A 19,081-nucleotide genomic window follows, 5' to 3' on the forward strand; every position below is an offset into this window, starting at 1 on the left:
AGTCAGATGAAAGTGACTGACTGAACAGGTATGAACAGGTGTTCTTGGTGTGTGTCTGTGTTTTCAGCAGAGACTCAGCAGCAGGTTAGAATCAAGTAGCACATTTAGACATTTTCTGCTAATGAATCCAAGAACATTCAGTCAGAGTTGCTGTAACTTCACAGCTTCATTCAGAGCTTTCAGTAACGAGCTGCTCATAGAAACGTGTTCCCAGCAGAGTCTGCATCACACTGAGAACATGCTGGAAATAAAACAATCAGGGAAATCGTGGCACTGTCAGCTGATTTTTAAACTGAAACTCTGAACATCTGTTGATCCAGACCAGGTGAGGTGTTCAGCATTAGTTACCATGGTGATTTAGCAGGTAAAAGGGGGCCAAGGCCCAGCCTCAGCTTCAGCCCTGGTATCTGCAGTGTGCCCTGCTGAGCAGCCCCAGTTGTAAGAGAGGCCTGTGAGCTCTGAGCATCCTGGCCGGGTCAACCCCCTGGACTGTTTCCCCTTTTTCTTTGGACTCTTGTCCTCCATTGTGTTTTGTTTGCTGTTTTTGTCCCGAATTCCATGGATAACACCTGCTAAACACACAACACCTCCCAGGTGACTCCTACAGCGAGCGCAGCAAAAAGACACATTTAAAGAAACTACTGAAAGACAGTTTGTGTTTAACTCTGACTTTCGTCTAACATCCTTCCATTTCTGGCCTCTGGCAGCTGAATCTAAAACAAAAACAAGCTTCCATAGAAAACACATCAGAGCTCAACAGGAAAATAAATCCTGTATCTGTGGACTGGGTAATGTGTTAGGAAGGAAAGGATGCCACATTTGATGGGAATGACTGAGGATGAATTCAAAGACACACCGAAAATCAAGTGAAAAACGATGCAGTGTCAGACGTCTTCATGCAGATTTTTCTTTGTTTTTTAAAAAAAACTTTATTCATAATTAGATATTTTACAAAAGCAGAGAAATGGAGATGGTGGTGTCACATTTAAATCCCACAACAAAGAATAAAAAAACTGAGATTAATGAAGACAAATTGGGAATAATGACCGTTTCAACCAATCACTGGCCACCTGCTACGTTTCCACCAATCATCTGCTTCAGATGGGAGCTAGCTGATGCTAACAAAAACACATGAACAATAAAGTCTGAAACATTCAAACAAATATTTTCAGCTGCTGGTGAAGTCTGAGTGACAGAGAGAGAGAGTGGAAGGGGTTTGGCATTTCCCACTCACAGGCACAAGGCAGTCTGGGAGTCTCAGTCGTGATAATCGTCCTCTTCAAGCCCTCCGCAAAGAAAAAACATCGACAATTCCTTAAACTCCTCTCTGAAAATCTGTCTCTGATCAGGCCCCACCCCCTGAGACCATAGGTTGTATAATCAGAGGCTGCCGAGGCCTTCTCCCACTCTGATTCGCTGCCCGGGATGCAGGTTGAAGCTGAAATCTTTGGGTGCTTCGAACAGGAGAACGACGGTTGAGCCCAGGTTAAACTCCCCCATCGCCTCCCCCTTCTGTAAGCCCATGCCCCCTTCAGTCACAGAAACCTCGCCCCCTTCACCTGCTACTTTTAACACCTTGTTGGTGATGTAGCTGCGGTCGTGGAAGGAGCCTTTACTGTAGCGAGGCATGTTGGTCTGAAGCTCCTGAGGAATAAAAACAGAAACAGGAAATATTCAAACAGACCATCATTCAATCAATTTATTAATAAACAGAGCGAAACGTGAAAGAAACACCAGCAAAAAGTAACTGAACAAAAACAGGAAATATTCAAAACAATCAATCTCCTGATTGTTAGCTCAGATGTCACTTTGCACATGCTCAGATAATCCACAGGGACACAAAGTAAAATCACCTGGTCGAAGTAAATTCTGATGGAGCCGACATTCGTGGCGCCAACTGCCGTTAATGAGAAGAAGCCGTGTTGCCATTGGCCAGTGAGCACCACACGCTCATTAAGGCAAAAGAGCTCTTTGATCCAACGAGCCACTCCCGGGTTCACTGACATTAACGAGCCTAACGAGGATGGTACACAGGTGGTCAAGGTGGGAGTACAGAGAGCACAGAGCTGCACAGGTGAACACACTCTCACCTGGAAAGTGACGGCGAAGGTCCACCTTCCAGTCCGTGGGTGAATGGAAACAGTGGTAGTCACCTGGAGCCAGGTAGACCACGACATGGAACAGGTCACTGTCAGGAGACAAGAGAAGGAGGTCCCTGAAGGACGAGGAGGACGAGGAGTCTGAGGAGTCTGAGGACGGAAAGATGCCAGGTTAAACAGGTAAACATTCTGAAATAAACTTCAAAGATCAGGAATCTACAGCTGTGACTGCATGAATGAGAAGCATCAAGACAGCCGCTTCAGGTAGCCACACACCTGCCATCAGGTGAGATTCAAAGAGTCTTAGAGATTCAGGTTTCTCAAACCTGCTTCATGGAGAAGAACTCCATTGTTCTAAAACAAACGTAATTTATTTGTTTCACTTTGCTTCTATCATGTTTGAGCTCCACATGTGGTCACAGTCACACGGAGGGGGTGTGGTCTTACCTTTGCCCCGCCTATTCTGTGGTCCCAAGAAGTTTTCCAGACTGTAAGTGACACCCTTCACCTGCTCCACCTCCGAGTTCTTTACCCGACCAAAGTGAAGAATTCTCCCATCAGCTGGAGAGGTCTGGAAGAGAACGCAGATCCCAACCAGGTTAAGCCCCAGTTTAACTTTATTTCCCAGTTCAGTTCCCAGTTAAGGAGGAAGAAGAAGGAAGAGGACGAGCAGGTTACCAGGCAGGAGGAAGCGCAGAGCGGTCGGACTGCAGGTTTGAGTCGCCGCCTGAAAAATTCACCCAGATTCCTGTAATGATGTAAATCCTCCACTGCTGCCTCCTGGTGGACAAACAGAGGATCAAACTTGTTTGGTTTATTGTTTAACAACAATAAAGAAAACAAGATGGTCAACAAAACAAACAGAGCATGTCCTGACCTGCATGTTGACTCCAAAGGTCCAGATGTACAGGGAGTAGATGGGTTTCCGAAGCCAGGTGGGCAGCTCCACTCCATTCAGACGACCCCAGGCCCGAGAGAGGAGGCGAGTGGGGAACGAGCGGTACAAAGTCACCTGTAGGAGGAACCAAGAGCTGCACCTTTAAATTTATTTACATCAGAGGATAAGAACAAGGAAGGCATCTGTGAAGAGACATTCTATCCATCCAGGGAACTGCTAAGACAAAGATTCAACTTGGACACTAACAACTGTACCTTTTGTGACAACAATATTGAAACAACAGACCATCTCTTATTCTATTGTGTGCACACTGGAACATTTTGAGAAAACTTTCAGGACTAGATCTCAACAAAACCTGTCCCACCCCATGCCTTAAAAAGAGAGAATATATTTGGAAGCACTCACAGAGACTGAAGAATTGACCTTACACTTAACAACCTGCGAATCTTTGCCAAATTCTTCATCCACACCTGTAAATGGGGAAATAGAAAACCTGCCTTTTCAGCCTTTAAAAGCCTTCTAATGGACAACCACCTGAAAGCCTTAAAATTGATGAAAAGCAGGCATGGTGTACAGCTCCTTGAAGCCTATAAGGAACAGAACTTATTTCATGAGAACTAGTGCCCCCCCCCCGTTTAATATCTGACACACTTTTTTCATCTGTTTTTATGTGATCCTTGTACAACCTGATGTATCTCTTGTGTATATATGCCACATAATTCTGTACACTTTTTCAAATGTTTAATAAAAGAAAAATCATTCTATGAAGTGAAGGAGTTCATGGACTAAAGGAGTCGGGGTAAAGGGAGTCGAGGTGTCCAATGTATTTTAGGAGGATTGAATCCAATCAATAGAACAGATCAATAAGTTTGTTATCAGTGATCAATAACATGCACTGTGTTTTTCTGCTTCTGATTGACTTTTATTTTGAAAATCCAGACAGGAAAGGCTGCAGATAACTGATCGATTGATCAGAAATTGATTAGAGAGGAAAAGAGGTGAAGCAGGACGTATATATGATATATGTTTGCTACCCGCCTGCCACTTGAACTTTCAACCAATCAGAGGCTTCTTACCCGACTAGCCAGTGGTCGCAGAGCACTGACAGACAGGATATAGCACAGGAAGGAGATCGGCCGGTGGCGCCACGTAGCGGGTCGACTTACGCCACCCTTGAGCGCACTCAGACGGCGACGGAGAGCCAAACGAGGGACCTGAAGCCTAATTGCGATAACGACATTTAACGAGATTAAATGAGCTGAAAAAAAGAATGTGAATAAGGGAAGAATGCTCTTCAAAGGCATGAATAAACATTGAACTATAGCTAAAAGCTGAGGAGTCCCTGTAAACAAGTGAGTGTGGACAGGTGAGGAGGAGGCGGGGCTTGTGTATGGAGAGGTGGAAGAGGAGCAGATGTTAACACTGCGCACAGACAAAGCTCAGACCCGTCGCTATGGGCGGGCCCTAGGGGGCCGTGCCCGCCCATTGATACGCTTGGGCCCGCCCTGGCCCGCCCACCCAAGCCATATCACTAATCAAGCTAATAATAGTGGTGCCCCCCCGCTGGATTTCATAAGCCCCCCCTTAAGACTGAGATCTGGCGACAGGACTGGCAAAGCTTCAGATCTCATAATTTCAGGTGTTTATCACCGCTCTGATGTCACAGTCTGCTAACATGATGTCATCCACTCCCCAAAAGCAAACTCTCAGCAACTGATGATGTCATTTATATTTATAAGCCAATGAGATTCAAGGTGTCTCTGTAGGTTCTCCTTTAAAACTCACCTGTATACACAACTCTGACAGGGTGGGGATTAGCTTCAGCAGTTATCTGGGTTAGCAGGTTAGCACAGGATCACAACATGCTGAGCTAGGCTAAAGATAACACAGCTGACCTGCTAAGCACACACACATACACTCTCACACACTGACACACACAGAAACACTCTCACACTGACACACTCTCACACACTGACACACACACACACATACACTCTCACACACTGACACACACAGAAACACTCTCACACACTGACACACACAGAAACACTCTCACACACTGACACACACACACGCACACTCTCGCTCTCATACAGACGCTCTCACTCTGTAATCTTCTTTAACCTCACACCTGTACACCTGTAGGATTCTCGCCCCTGAAAACAATCTGACATCCTTTTAAATGAGCGTCCTGTTTTTAAACCCTGTACCGGTCAGTGATGAGCCGCGGTCGTCACCACACGCTCAGCTTCCTCCGTGTACTTAACGTGTACTTCCTGAACAGCTGATTCTTTATTTAAAAGTAATTTTTTTGTTAAAGTCGCATCGCCGTTCAGCCTGGACCAAACTCCCCCCGTCTGTCACTCCCTCTGGTGTTTCTAAATGTAACTGTAGTTGTTGTTTAGATAAAGTTTTTCTGTCCTTCCTCTCCCACCTGAAGCATGCCGTCGTTCTCATCCTCACCCCTCCTCCTCCATCATCTCTCTCGCTCGCTCGCCGCTGCCGCCTCACCTGCCGCAGCAGGTCGCGCTCCTGGCGCCTGCTGTCGCCATGGCGACCAGAGAAGAACCTCACCATGAACAAGCGTTGGGCAAAGACGCCGCCGCAGGAGAGCGAACCGGTGGACGACACATCAGGACGACGAAAAGAGTTAAAGAGAAGGCGGAGAGGAAGAGGAGCGTTCACTGAGAGCAGAGGAGAAGAAATGAGAGGGAGTAGAGGGAGGAGGAGGAGGAGATAATACTGAAGAGCTCCTCCTCCTCCGTGTGTTTATTAATGGGTGAAGCAGGAAAACACTGTTGATCACTGATCCATTTGTTCACATTTTTTATTCTCAGGTTTAAAATCAGTTTTATTTTATTTTGAAAACACTTTAAATAATGAAAATATTTATAATTTGTTTTTTAGCCTCCCTGTAATTTTTCCTGTTTGAGGAATTAAAATAGAAATAAGTTATTAAACTGGTATTATTTACTGAATTTACAGAATAATAAAAATGCATAAAAAAAAGCTGTTATGAAATTATTAATGAATGAACGTTTTCTGTTTTTATTGATAAATTGCTTTTTTTTTTCTTTTTTTTTTTTTTTACAAATGTATGATCAATTTTTCAGTTTTTAAATACATGAAAACGAATCAAATCATGTATTGCATTTATATTTTTATCTTATGGAGAGTTAATAAATCAAAGACAATATACTAGTTAAAATTTTTCTTGCTTATATTTATAAAACAATAAATAAACTTTTAATTTATTGATTTTATTAGCATTATTTATTATTTTATTCTATCATAAAACCTGTAATGATTCAAACTATTGAATCATTCATCCAATTCTTGTTTTTTTTCCAACTGACGATCAATAAACCTCCAGATAAACAGACATTTGGTCCAGTCACAGCTGTCGTGTCGCTGCCCCCTGACTGATCGACTACTCAGAGCCAGACAGCTGTGGGGAGAGGGGGTGGGGCCTCTGAGTGACCGGGCAATATGACACAACATCACCTTTCACCCAGATAATCAATCAGAGGGAGCAGATTGACTCACCACATGGCGAGTTTTTTTTTTTTCTTTCTTTTTTTAAAGTTGGCAGCTTCCAGGTGAGTCCAGGTATGAAAAGATCAGGTGATCTGAACAGGGCGTGTCCTGTTCCATCAGCAAACAGTTTCATTAAATTACAAACTGATTAATCAGTTATCAATAATCAATCAATCATAAAAACAGCTGGAAAAAATACACATCATTATTACATCATCATCTTAGCCTAAGCCTAACGAGCACACAGGTGTGTTTTACTGAAACATTTGAACTCTGTGACCGTGGTAAGGAAGAGGAGGAGGAGGGTCTGATGTAATGTGTTTCAAAGAGGGAGGGGGGAGCAGCAGGTGAGGGGTCAATCAGACAGGTGAGAGTCCAGTCTGAGCTCAGAGTGATGAAGAGGAGGGGAAGGAGTTTATGAGCATGTTGTTTCCTCTGATTGATTGCTAACAATAACTGATAAGTATTTGTTGTGTAATGCTGACAAAGCGAGCATGGACTGACCGACATCACGCCACATTTCAGCTCACAATCACCTTCGACCTTCATCTCCTCAGCTGCTGAAAATAGCTTCTGTCTAATTTGACATGTTTTAGTATTGTTTATTCTTTCATGCTCTGTCAGTCACAGTTCCACAAACTCACCTCTTCCTGTATCAGTTTCAAATTAAAAGCCCTCATTTCTTACTGAGGTGTTTAATGTTGAATATCTGTGACATCACACCGTGGGTTTGATGTTTGCCGGTCACAGGCAGAGCAGAGAGGCAATGAAGACCGAGGCTGAGAGATGACTTTTGATCCAGTGAGTCAGACTAACAAGTGATCAGCTGACACAAGTAAAGTCACCTCTGTGGTTACAGTCGTACAAAGAAGCCACAATTCAAGCATGCACGTGAGAGCAGGTAGCTGGTGTGCTCCATTATGTAAATATGGCACAGCGCCCCCCCCCAAAGACCAGGCCAGGACATTTCCGTCTGCATGTCTGGGTCCATGCAGAGGAAGAGTAAATGGTACAGACATACATCGAGCTTTTCTTTACTACAAGCCTCACACATTCACCCATTCTCATTCATGCAATCACTCATTAAGTGATTATACAGCACTTTTCACAGACAAAAAAGTCACAAAACGCTGTACAACAATTAAAACACAATATCAAAAATCAAACAAAACACCATGTTAAAACAGAATTACAATATTAAAAAAGAAAAATGTCAACAGAAACCCTGATTAAACAGAAAGGTTTTTTTAAAAGACTCCAGAGTCTAAACAGAGCTGGAGAGGTGAACTGTTCCAGAGCTTTGGTGCCACTGCTTGAAAAGCTCTGTCCCCCCCAGTCCTTAGTCGAGGGACAGCTAAAAGATTTTGAGTTTGTGAACGAAGGCAGCGAGCAGCAGTATGATTAAAGGGTAATTGGGATAAATATTCTGGGGCTGATCCATTGAGTGCTGTGTATATAAGAGTGAGAAATGAATCCTAAAACCCACTGGGAGCCAATGTATAGAGAATAAAACAGGGTAATGTGTGCTTGTTTGCTAGAGTGAGTTAGGAGTCCAGCTGCTGCATCTTATATTGCTTGGATATGATTTATCTAAGCTGGTAAACAGGGCATTACAATAATCTAAGCACAATGACACAAAAGCATGAACAATATTTTCCAGATTGGAGGAGACCATAGCTCTCAGTTCATAAATGTGTGTCATAGATAGGGTTTAATATTTTTCCCGAAAATGACATGAATCAAATCCCGGGAAAAGGTTTTTTTTTTTTTATTTTATTTTAATTGGGCCTTCTGTAGCCTGTGTCAGGCTTAAACTATTTTGATATTGTAGGTAGCGTTCCAGCTATGTCCTGTTATGCCCAGTAGGGGGCAACATTGGCTTGATTAATGCAATAAAACCTACATCTCGGCATTTGAGTGCTCGAGCTATGCGGTGTTGTATCGTTCCTCAACACTCCCTTAACAAATATAATTAGAATATTCCTCCACTGTACATGGAATTATACCAAGATATTTTACAACTGCTGGTGCAAAACAATACGGTTCTTCTCCACAGCATTGATAAAGGCTCAGCCACGCTGTCGTGGCGACATCTGTTGCACTATATCTCCACAATGCACACCGTTCCACCAGTGTGCAAAGTTAACTACCGTACTACACTATAATATGGCATAACACAGGGCCTTGAGTAATGCACTACGACTTGGTCATTGCCATTCTGGCAACAACAAATTTATAACACCGTGTCTGAGGGTTAAAGTAGGTTCGCTGTGAATCGTCTTTTGAAAAACTGGCCAATCCTTATAGCCTAAAAAATATACATTTTACTCAACTCCATTTTAAAAGCGAAATATGTTAAAGTAATCTATTTCATGATACTTTCTTCACACATTAGGCCCGTATCCTAATTCATGATTGTTAGTAAGTGGCTGCAAATGAGGAAAAGAAACACTCGAAGTTAAACAGATATTTCTTTATTGTTCAGGGCAGGCATATTTTATAGGCTACATAATGCAACTTTTTTCCTGGTTTCCCGTCTTAACGTTTCCCGGGAAACGGGAAATGGTTCTGATCGCATTTCCCGGGAATCCCGGGTACCGGGATTAAACCCTAGTCATAGATTACAAACAGTGATGGTTGCAGCTGAGCAAAAGGAAGCAATCACCTGACTGATACTTGAATGAATATCAGGAGGAGCTACAGTGGCTTGCAAAAGTATTCATACCCCTTGAAATTTTCCATATTTTGTCACATTACAACCAAACATAAATATATTTCACTGGAATTTAATGTGAAAGACCAACACAAAGTGGTATACAACTGTGAAGTGGAAAGAAAATTATACATGATTCATTTTTTACAAATAAAAAACTGAAAAGTGCGGTGTGCAAAAGTATTGAGCCCCCCTGAGTCAATACTCTGTGGAACCACCTTTTGCTGCAGTTACAGCTGCAGGTCTTTTAGGGTTTGTCTCCACCAGCTTTGAACATCTAGTGACTGAAATTTTTGCCCATTCTTCTTTGCAAAACAGCTCAAGCTCAGTCAGATTAGATGGAGAGCGTTTGTGAACAGCAGTTTTCAGATTCTGGATTGGGTTTAGGTCTGGACTTTGACTGGGCCGTTCTAACACATGAATATGTTTGGTTTGAAACCGTTCCATTGTAGCCCTGGCTTTATGTTTAGGGTCGTTGTCCTGCTGGAAGGTGAACCTCCGCCCCAGTCTCAAGTCTTTTGCAGACTCCAACAGGTTTTCCTCCAAGATTGCCCTGTATTTGGCTCCATCCATCTTCCCATCAACTCTGACCATCTTCCCTGTCCCTGCTGAAGAGAAGCAGCCCCAGAGCATGATGCTGCCACCACCATATTTGACAGTGGGGATGGTGTGTTCAGAGTGATGTGCAGTGTTAATTCTCTGCCACACATAGCGTTTTGCATTTTGTCCAAAAAGTTCAATTTTGGTCTCATCTGACCAAAGCACCTTGTTCCACATGTTTGCTGTGTCTCCAACATGGCTTCTGGCAAACTGCAAACGGGACTTTTTATGGTTTTCTTTTAACAATGGCTTTCTTCTTGCCACTCTTCCATAAAGACCACATTTGTGCAGTGCACTACTAATAGTTGTCCTGTGGACAGATTCCCCCACCTGAGCTGTGGATCTCTGCATTTGGTCCAGAGTCACCGTGGGCCTCTTGGCTGCATCTCTGATCAGTGCTCTCCTTGTTGGGCCTGTAAGTTTAGGTGGACGGCCTTGTCTTGGTAGGTTTACAGTTGTGCCGTACTCTTTCCATTTCCGGATAATGGATTGAACAGTGCTCCGTGAGATGTTCAACGCTTGGGAAATCTTTTTATAGCCTAAGCCTGCTTTAAACTTCTCCACAACCTTCTTCCTGACCTGTCTGCTGTGTTCTTTGGACTTCATGATGCTGTTTACTCCCTGTAAGAGCCATATACAACTCAGTTGGTGTTATGGTGAATTTACGGTGTTGCATGTTTATGCCTGGGATTACGGCAGGCACGTAGGTCACGTGGGAGGTGTTTGGTTAATGGGTAGGAAATATAATCACCTAGTCACCGGTGTGTCAGCATGGAGTATCGGTGAGTAGGAAGAGTGTATTTTTGTTGACCGCTTTCTAAGCACTTTCTTCACGCTTTCTATGTGATGCCTCGCTTTGTATGGAGTGCCATGAAGTAGCCTGCATATGCTTGGGCTTGACTGCTGTGTGGAAGCTCGGAACATACAAATAAACATCTTGAAGTGCAATGTGGGAACTGAATTGTTTGTGATCAATTAAGAGCGAGTCAGCGGTGCAGTACTCCCTGCTCAAAGGTGTAGCGGCAAATGGTGGTGGAGTCGCTACACAACACTCCCCAATATTCTCTTAACCAACCTCTGAGGCCGTCACGGAGCAGCTGTATTTGTACTGAGATTAGATTACACACAGGTGGACTCTTTTTAGTCATTAGCAGTCATCAGGCAACTTCTGAATGCAATTGGCTGCACTCAGAGAAAAGGGGGCTCAATACTTTTGCACACCACACTTTTCAGTTTTTTATTTGTTAAAACGGTTTGGATCATGTATAATTTTCTTTCCACTTCACAATTGTAACCACTTTGTGTTGGTTTTTCACATTAAATTCCAGTGAAATATATTTATGTTTGTGGTTGTAATGTGACAAAATATGGAAAAGTCCAAAGGGTATGAATACTTTTGCAAGCCACTGTATAATCATGGCCTCGGTCTTGTCGGAGTTTAATGCAAGGCAATTATTGGGGAGGCAGTCACTAATCCAGGATAAACAGGGTGGACAGCCTAGATAACTGGTGAGGCTTAAAAGACATTCAGCTGTACATGCAGCTGAATGTCTTCAGCATAAAAATGTTAAGAAATACCAGAGAAAGAATGAATGATACCGGCTAATGGATGGATGTAAAAGTAGAATAACACTGGACCCAAGATTGAACCTTGTGGAACCCCACATGTTAAAGAAGCAGTACTAGGGGAGAACGTGCCTGTCCTAACAGTGAATGTCCTCTCAGATGAACAGGAGGGAAACCAGTCTAACACTGAGCCAGAGATGCCAGCCAGAACCTTAAGCCTATTTAGTAAAATATTATGGTCAATGGTATCAAAGGCAGCACTGAGGTCAAGCAATATGACAACAGAACAATTTCCGGCATCAGATGCCATTAGATGATCATTATAGACTAGGGGTCTCAAACTCCTGGCCTGCGGGCCACTTCCGGCCCCCGACCCCCCTGCTTCCGGCCCGTGAGTTGATGTCAAAAGTATAATACAATTTGGCCCTTTGAGTTATTTTTTTTAAGATTTCGCTTTCCCTTCCAATTCTTTTCTCTTCAGCTCTCAGCAGAGACGGTCGCACTTTTCTTCTCTCCCCAGCCCTTCCTTTTTCCCCTGCTTTGCTGCTTGCTCCTTTAGAGCCTCTCTTCACACAACTTCTGAACTGAAATTTATAATTATGGATCTGGTCAGCTGGTCTCTCAACGCCATTGTTTTGATCAAATTTTCACCATGAGGAGATTGGGGGAAGGAGAACCCTATTCCCTCTTATCAATTGACATTCCAGCTGGCTATGTTATGGATTCCTGTGTGGTGTGGAAGATGACGTGCCTGGCCGTATTGTCAATGGAGGACACACACATTTGGCTTATTGACACTGGGGTTTCTCCTAATTGGACCAGGAGATACCTGGCTTGTCGTTGCAATTCAGGAAGTCTAGACAGCTGTCTGGCCTTGGTAAGGCTGCTTATGACAGGAACGCAGGAAGGTACAGACTCAAACTCAGACTCTGTATATCTGGAGCTGATTCGGAGGGGTAAGATCTTGGAGATGTATGTATCTGTTTCTGCACGGCGAAGGAACGAACCAACAAGATTCGGATGAATTGGATTTTTCGCCACAGAGAGGTGCCAGAAAGACTGAAGGCTGTCAACAAATTAATCAGTACAGTCTGCACCAAAACAAGTGGTAGAATCAGGAATTTGGCTCCCTGGCAGCCTTGGACTGCCGCTTATCAAATTGTCTCCGGGATGTTTGTAAACAGATGCTCTACCCCCCCGCTGTCCTGTCTTCTTCTGACCAGTGTTGGACTGATCTCCCTGACCTAGCTGCTGATGAACTCTACATCTTATCAGAACTGTTAGCTGAGGAGGGAGTTTGAGTCAGCCCCACAATGCTTGTCTCGGTCATGTGCTACGTTACTGCTAAACTTAAACCCACAATCTTCACTGGTTCCCGTACCTGTTGAAAGGCCTTTACACACCGGACGCATAAATTTTGTGCATTAAACATATTTTTCGGACTTGCCTGTTCTTAATGCAGCCGTTCACACCAACCACGTCATTTCACAGGACAATTTTGAGGCATTTATTTTTTTGGATCAAGTTCGATTTTTCTGATTTTTGCCAGCAAACAAACATCTGACCAGTCAAAGGGCTGCATTTAGCAACATGTGAGCTTATGCCACAAAGTGTGCACCCATTCACTGAATATACAGTGATGTGGGAATAGTAAAATAATACAGTGTTACCTCAGACACACAGCTACATGCTTCTCCGGGTCAGTCGGCTCTCTGAAATAATTTCTCTGCCTCAGATGTGATCCCAGCTCTGCCAACAAGAGCTCAAACTGCCCTCTGACATCCTGAAATATCACAGACTGTGATACAGTCTGGAAAAAAGCAGAGCAGAAAAAGTTCTCTCTTTACCTGTGTGGGTGTGGCCACAGAGGGCAGAGCGCCATCCTCCTGCTGACCCCACTTCTTGTACTGCTTGTAACCAAGGTAACTACTGCCAGTCACCAAAAGGAAGGGGAGCGGCCGGGGGCGGGGCAGGAAGCCACGACCTAAAGACACAAAGAGAGCTGATTGGACAACGGAGATTACATCATCAAAAAACAACGAACAGAAAAGGAGCTCTGCCTCCTCCATTGGAGAGAGGAGGATTGGGGGAGGGGCAAACTAACCTGTGCTGAAGGTTCTGCAGCTGGTTCTGGTTCTGCAGCTCTGACTGAAAAACAGCAGGGAAACGTACACTGATCAATCTGATTGCACCCATCACACACAATCTTTTTAATCTACTTCCCCCAGCTTCAGAGAGCACAGGGATCACCCCCCGGCAGACAGGCGATACCTCTGACCTCCATGACGTGCTCCGTCACTCAAACTGAACAAAAGGTTTTGTAAATTATGGTCATTCCAAGTTTCAGAAACTCAGATTCTGATTGGTTAATGACATGTTAACGATGAGCTCGCCACATCAGGCTTCAAGACACCAAGATGGCAACCATGAAGTATGGAATTACATTTAGGTCAAAAACCACACACGAAAAAAAAAATAATCACAAGCAAATAATTGAATTTCACAGGTACAGGTATTCTCCATTCATGCAATTACATTGAACAATCCATGTGAGTAGTCACACGTGCTACTCTGCAGTCTCACACTCTCGCAGGAAGCTCTGTGCTTGGAGCTGCACCTGCTCACTCGGTGCAACTGACTCTGGACAGTTTGGAGGAGGGTGGAGCCCAAAGGAAGAGGGGTCCAATGTGATTGGTCACTTTGATGGCCAGTTCAGGTTACTGCTATAAACCGAGTTAATTAACTGTCGGCAGTTATTGCTTCCTGTGTCGTGTTGGAAATACTGACAACTGTCAGTGGATTATAAATCTTTAATTTTTTAAGGACTGGGAGGGGAGTTCTGAGGTCTCTGCACTCCTGTCCCATTAATCTGCACAGCATCACAAACCTTTAAGACTTAAAAAGCCGTCATAACGAGGAGCACACATCATTCCTGAGAAAAAGGAAAAATAGATTTCATAATCACCTGAATTTTCCAGATTGTGAACAAATATAAAATGTGCTCCACTATGATAGTTCATCCAGGCAATATTACAGGTTCTCTGTGGAGTGGGCAGGAGAGGCTGTGACAGCCTGACTGAACCAGTGTCTGATAAACAGTGACAGTTGCTGCTGTCAGGTTCTTATATTACTCTTCATCCCTGTGCTCAGTGTGCTGTTTTTATGGTTTGGGGGCATCTCTGTGCAGCTGATTAACTTTAGTTATGTGCTGAGCCATCACTGCGGTCTCTGCCCTGGACCTGCAGACTACAGGGAAACACCACACATGTATCCGTCGGCTGTTATCACTTTTACAATATTTATTGTACAACTATATTTTAGTTTAATAAGGCCATATATTTGTTCATTTACAGATCTTAATGGTGTTCATAAAGAGACTAGCAGAGCTGTTTCATGTGTTCAGTGATCAAATCCTGACTATCAGCTTTTTACAGCTGTGGAAGGAGGATCCTATATCCTGTACTTATATGAACATAGTAATACTACAGTTCATGCACATTCTGCAAAATTAAACCTTTCCTGAAGTAAAAGTACAAGTGTTCTGCATTAAATTATACTTTAAACTCTAAATAATTGCTGAGTCATTAAAGTGTACACCACAGCTGAAGCTAATTCAGAGCAGGGTTAGCAGCTGATTGCCTGGCGCGGTGCCAAGCTGACAATTTCCGCTGGTTTATTTTTGGCTACCAGAACAGGTTGCTATTGTCACTGTTAGCTAGTGGGCGTGGCCGTTAGCACCAGGAAGTGTTTGTTCAGTACAGAGGGGTTACACTCCTAACAGCCCAGAGTGAGGAGGCAGCGTAAGAATGAGCTCCAGTAAGTGGGGAAAATATAGAAAAAATATAATAAAGAGTGGGAGAAAGAGAGCGCACTTACAGAATGGATCCGAGCTCAGATGGGAGACAGTGGCGCTGAAAGTGGATATGCACTATATGCAGTGCATAGGGGCGCCGCACAAGAGGGCTGCGCCAAAACGATGCGACGAAATGATTTCTCTAGTCGCATTTTCTGTATTTAACAGCTGTGCATATGAAATGATAAGTAACAGAGGAACAGCGCTGATTAGGCACTCCTTCACCTCCCCTCCTCCTGTCGCCCCCCCCCAAAAAAGTGTCTGCATACACCTCTGAAAGTAGCTGCGGTCCTAATGGGAGACGTAACAAAGGCATTCCCCAGATTTTGCAAGTGTGAAATATGTGCTCACCATGCTGATTTAGTTCAACATGCTAATACAGAGAGGCACACACACACACACACACACACACAAACTGTGCACCCTTCTCTTCTATGAGGCTAAGAACCATGGGTTTTACTGCTCCAAAACACAATGAGACAAAACAAAGAAGTGAGCTATACTACTATAGAGATATACTGTTTAAACTCGGCCTCAGGTTTACACAGTGTTGTGGGTTGCCAGTTGGGCTTCTTTTGGGCTTGTTTTCATAGAGCTGGTTGCTTGTTTCTGTCGCGAGATCTGGCAACACTGGTTAGCTCTCAGCTTATTTAGAACAGGGGCAGTAAGACGCACATTAAAAACACTTTTTCTGTTGTGGTATTTTTGTAGTGCTTTATACCACCTGAGCCTGTCACCTTTTGTCTGTCCTGGCCTTTTTCCAATTTCTCTCTGACTCAAATATACAAAGTATGTGTTCACAACTATAAACTGTGTTTTAATCCTGCAGCTTAACAGAGCTGCAAGTGCCCAGAGTCAGGACAGGCTGCAGATGGGACGGAGGCTCTCCACCCCTGACGAGACACTGGGATGAATTCAGCAGTGTGTGAGGAGGAGGAGGAGCCAGCTGAGAGGTGGAGGAGAGCAGGCGTGCTGCTTTCTCTGTGAAGGACCACAAGTGAGAAAAGTTTAGAATAATTCGTCATCTGTCCAAATTCTTTTTAGGCCATGTTAAAATAATTTTATGGTCAAAGTGGGAAGTTTTCACTGGTGGGAAATGTGCTCTGGTCCTTCTAGTAAAAAGGATGAAGAGCAGTGAAAAGTTACACATTCATAAACTTAAAGTGTGTGAGTATCAGGCAAAGGAACTGCTGTCAGTGAAGCTCCTTCAGTCACAGGACACGTGCTGTATTGCTTTGTATATTTGGGGTAAGTTCAGCATCATATTGTATCACACTGTTGTGTGTCTGCGTGATCTCTGGCCTGATTAAGGCTCTGAGAAGGTTTCCACCTGACGCTTGTGATGATGCGTGAGTTTCTCATCCAGTAAAGGAACATTCAATAAACCAGTTTACTCTCCGGAGGCTGAACTGGGACCCTCACCTGAGCACATTAAGCCTCTCATCACTTGGCTCCGCCCCGATCTCAGCATGTGACTCTTTACGATGAGGGGTGGTCATGAGACTCACTGTCTGCTCTGTGACATCACCGGGATGTGTGGGTCACGCGCACACCGAAATACAGAGCGGGTTTAAAGGGAATCAGTCACCTGCCGACTAGTACCAGAGCCGAATCTCTTTACACGCTCACACTAATCATCTATGTGACGTCATTACCGACACGCCGTTTGTACGGGAAACGCGAGGAAACGTTAATTTAATGCAAACGGTGAGCGGAGTACGGCGCCGTCCGAGTCACGCGACCGGCAGCTAACTTCAGACCAATGTAAAAAGTTACGCAGATGAGATGAAGAGAAGGTAAATACCTGCCGCTGATCCATACCCTCCGAAAGGCCGCCGCCATCTTCAATTTGCGGAAGTGACGTCTTAAGTCGTTTTTTTAAAATCAACTTTATTGATAATAAAAGATAGAAGGTACAGCAAAACAAAATTGTAGACATAGAAGAAAACAACAATGCCAGGGGGTTATATAGCAAACATAAATAGAAACAGACAAACTAAAAATTGAAATTAAATAAAGAAATTCACAAAATTATTAAACTGGACACATAGTTCAAATGTCCTTATAGCTTTATTATTTTTTGAATGTTGAAGAGTTGTAATATAATGTTTGAATTCCTCTTTAAAAGTTAAGAAGGAAGGATTGTGGTTTGAGAATTTAGATTTATGCATATGATATTTTGCAAGTAATAAGATTAGGTTAAGAATATAGAATTGGTTTGATTTATTAGAGGGATAAGAGAAGAATCCAAACAATATATTTGTATAAGAAAGGGTAAAGTTGTCAAGAATGTATATGGGAAATAAAGGTATATTTTGCCAGAAAGTACATGAAAAAGACCAGGACCAGAAGTGACAGAGATATTCTTCATATTCCACAGAAAGAGCAGCTTGTGTCAATGTCCTTTATATATCACTGGAGAAAAAACTTGCAGGGATGACGTCTTATGTTGTGCGCTGCTCCCACTTGTTAATTGAGTGACGGGCCTACATATGTAACAGAAAGCACCTCTGAAGCCTAATCAGTCTATGTGAACCTGTACTTATATGTCAGGTTAGGTTCAGAGACGATTTTCAGTTATGTACGTAGGACCGACACAGAACGCTAAACCAGGCCTTATTAGATTGATAGTGATCATTTTTGCATATAATCCAGAAGAGCATACCCAATAAAAACATAATCCAAATGTTTTATCAATCAGCTGCTAAATGCATTTCCTATGTTCAAATATCAACCACCACGTTGTAATTATCACGATTTTAATGCAACAACAGGAAGTGACATCATCTTGCTGGGAACTGTAGTTTTTTTCTTGAAGGCCTTTCATAGCTTCATTGGTTCTGAAAACTAATGTTTGATTAAGGCTTTCATGGGTTTGGTGTGCGATTCAAAATATAACGGGCAGTGAAATGCAACAGATCCCCCCTCACAGATTGTGGTTTTGGGGACTATTGTGCGTTGGTTTGCGGTCTATTTGAGCTGCTTCTTTTTTGATGATTGAACCAGCCAGAAAGAGGAGATTTTCCCTGTTTGGGAACATTTTCAGCTGATCTCTCCCAATAATGTGAGCACATAGTAATAAATTATTACTCCAGCTTCATCTGTGCCCTGTGAAAGGGTATTTTCTGAAGCAGGTGAAATCGTTTCAAACAAAAAAAAACGCCTGAAGCTCAGCTCTGTGGCAAAGCTGTTATTTCTAAATAAAAACGAATGAGTAAAATGTTCCTAGTGAGCACACTTACCAGCCAAGTAACACAATCACATTTACATCACAACTCTCTCCCAAATTTATTTCCCAACATTGTATCATAAGGACAGACACCATATTAATTAGTTCAGGATTTATTTATTGTCATCACAAAAATCGATTATTCTGTTCAAAGCTTCACGCACCAAAGCCTTGGTCTGATTGTAATCAGTCTGTCTGTTTTACATTGACTGTCCACTTGATGGCGCAATAGAGCAAATGAAGCACCATGAAGCTTTGACCCATGGGTTCGCTGATTGGATGGAAAGCTTCAAAGCTTCATGAAGCTTCATCTCACCATCACTAGTTGTTGGAGCAGCACGCAAGGCATCACATGCTGAAGTTTGCTGATGACACTGTCGTCCTCTCTCTGGTGAGCCATGGAGACTGTGACCATGACCCGGTGGTTGATGATGTCATCCACTGGTGTAAATCTTCCTTCCTTGATATTGATGTCAAAAAAAAGATGATCATAAATTTTGGTAAAAATCCAGTCATCATTTTTCCTGTAACCATCAACAACCAGTTAGGTGAGGTGGTTAATCAGTACAAGTACCTCGGCACGCTG

At 43.2% G+C, this 19,081-nt stretch overlaps 1 protein-coding gene across 5 annotated transcripts; it reads right to left on the bottom strand.

Moving 5' to 3' along the window:
* Positions 1 to 899: 899 nt before the first annotated feature.
* On the bottom strand, positions 900 to 17,124 carry pisd (phosphatidylserine decarboxylase). 5 transcript variants are annotated; one of them, XM_030725741.1, is made up of 9 exons: positions 17,071 to 17,124; positions 13,518 to 13,561; positions 13,261 to 13,397; positions 2,977 to 3,111; positions 2,778 to 2,879; positions 2,547 to 2,670; positions 2,091 to 2,249; positions 1,854 to 2,014; positions 900 to 1,644 (listed from the first exon to the last, which is right to left on the bottom strand). In XM_030725741.1, exons 1-9 carry the CDS (start codon positions 17,106 to 17,108, stop codon positions 1,381 to 1,383), a joined length of 1,164 nt encoding a protein of 387 aa, XP_030581601.1. In that variant the 5' UTR covers positions 17,109 to 17,124; the 3' UTR covers positions 900 to 1,380. The 5 variants fall into 5 exon arrangements, with proteins under 5 accessions (XP_030581601.1, XP_030581602.1, XP_030581600.1 ...); XM_030725742.1 differs by lacking the exons at positions 13,261 to 13,397; positions 13,518 to 13,561; positions 17,071 to 17,124 and adding exons at positions 4,074 to 4,218; positions 5,572 to 5,716; XM_030725740.1 differs by lacking the exons at positions 13,261 to 13,397; positions 13,518 to 13,561; positions 17,071 to 17,124 and adding exons at positions 4,074 to 4,218; positions 5,432 to 5,707.
* Positions 17,125 to 19,081: the final 1,957 nt, after the last annotated feature.

The sequence above is a fragment of the Archocentrus centrarchus genome, unplaced genomic scaffold (assembly GCF_007364275.1).
Source record: "Archocentrus centrarchus isolate MPI-CPG fArcCen1 unplaced genomic scaffold, fArcCen1 scaffold_71_ctg1, whole genome shotgun sequence".
NCBI classification, from domain to species: Eukaryota; Metazoa; Chordata; class Actinopteri; order Cichliformes; family Cichlidae; genus Archocentrus; species Archocentrus centrarchus.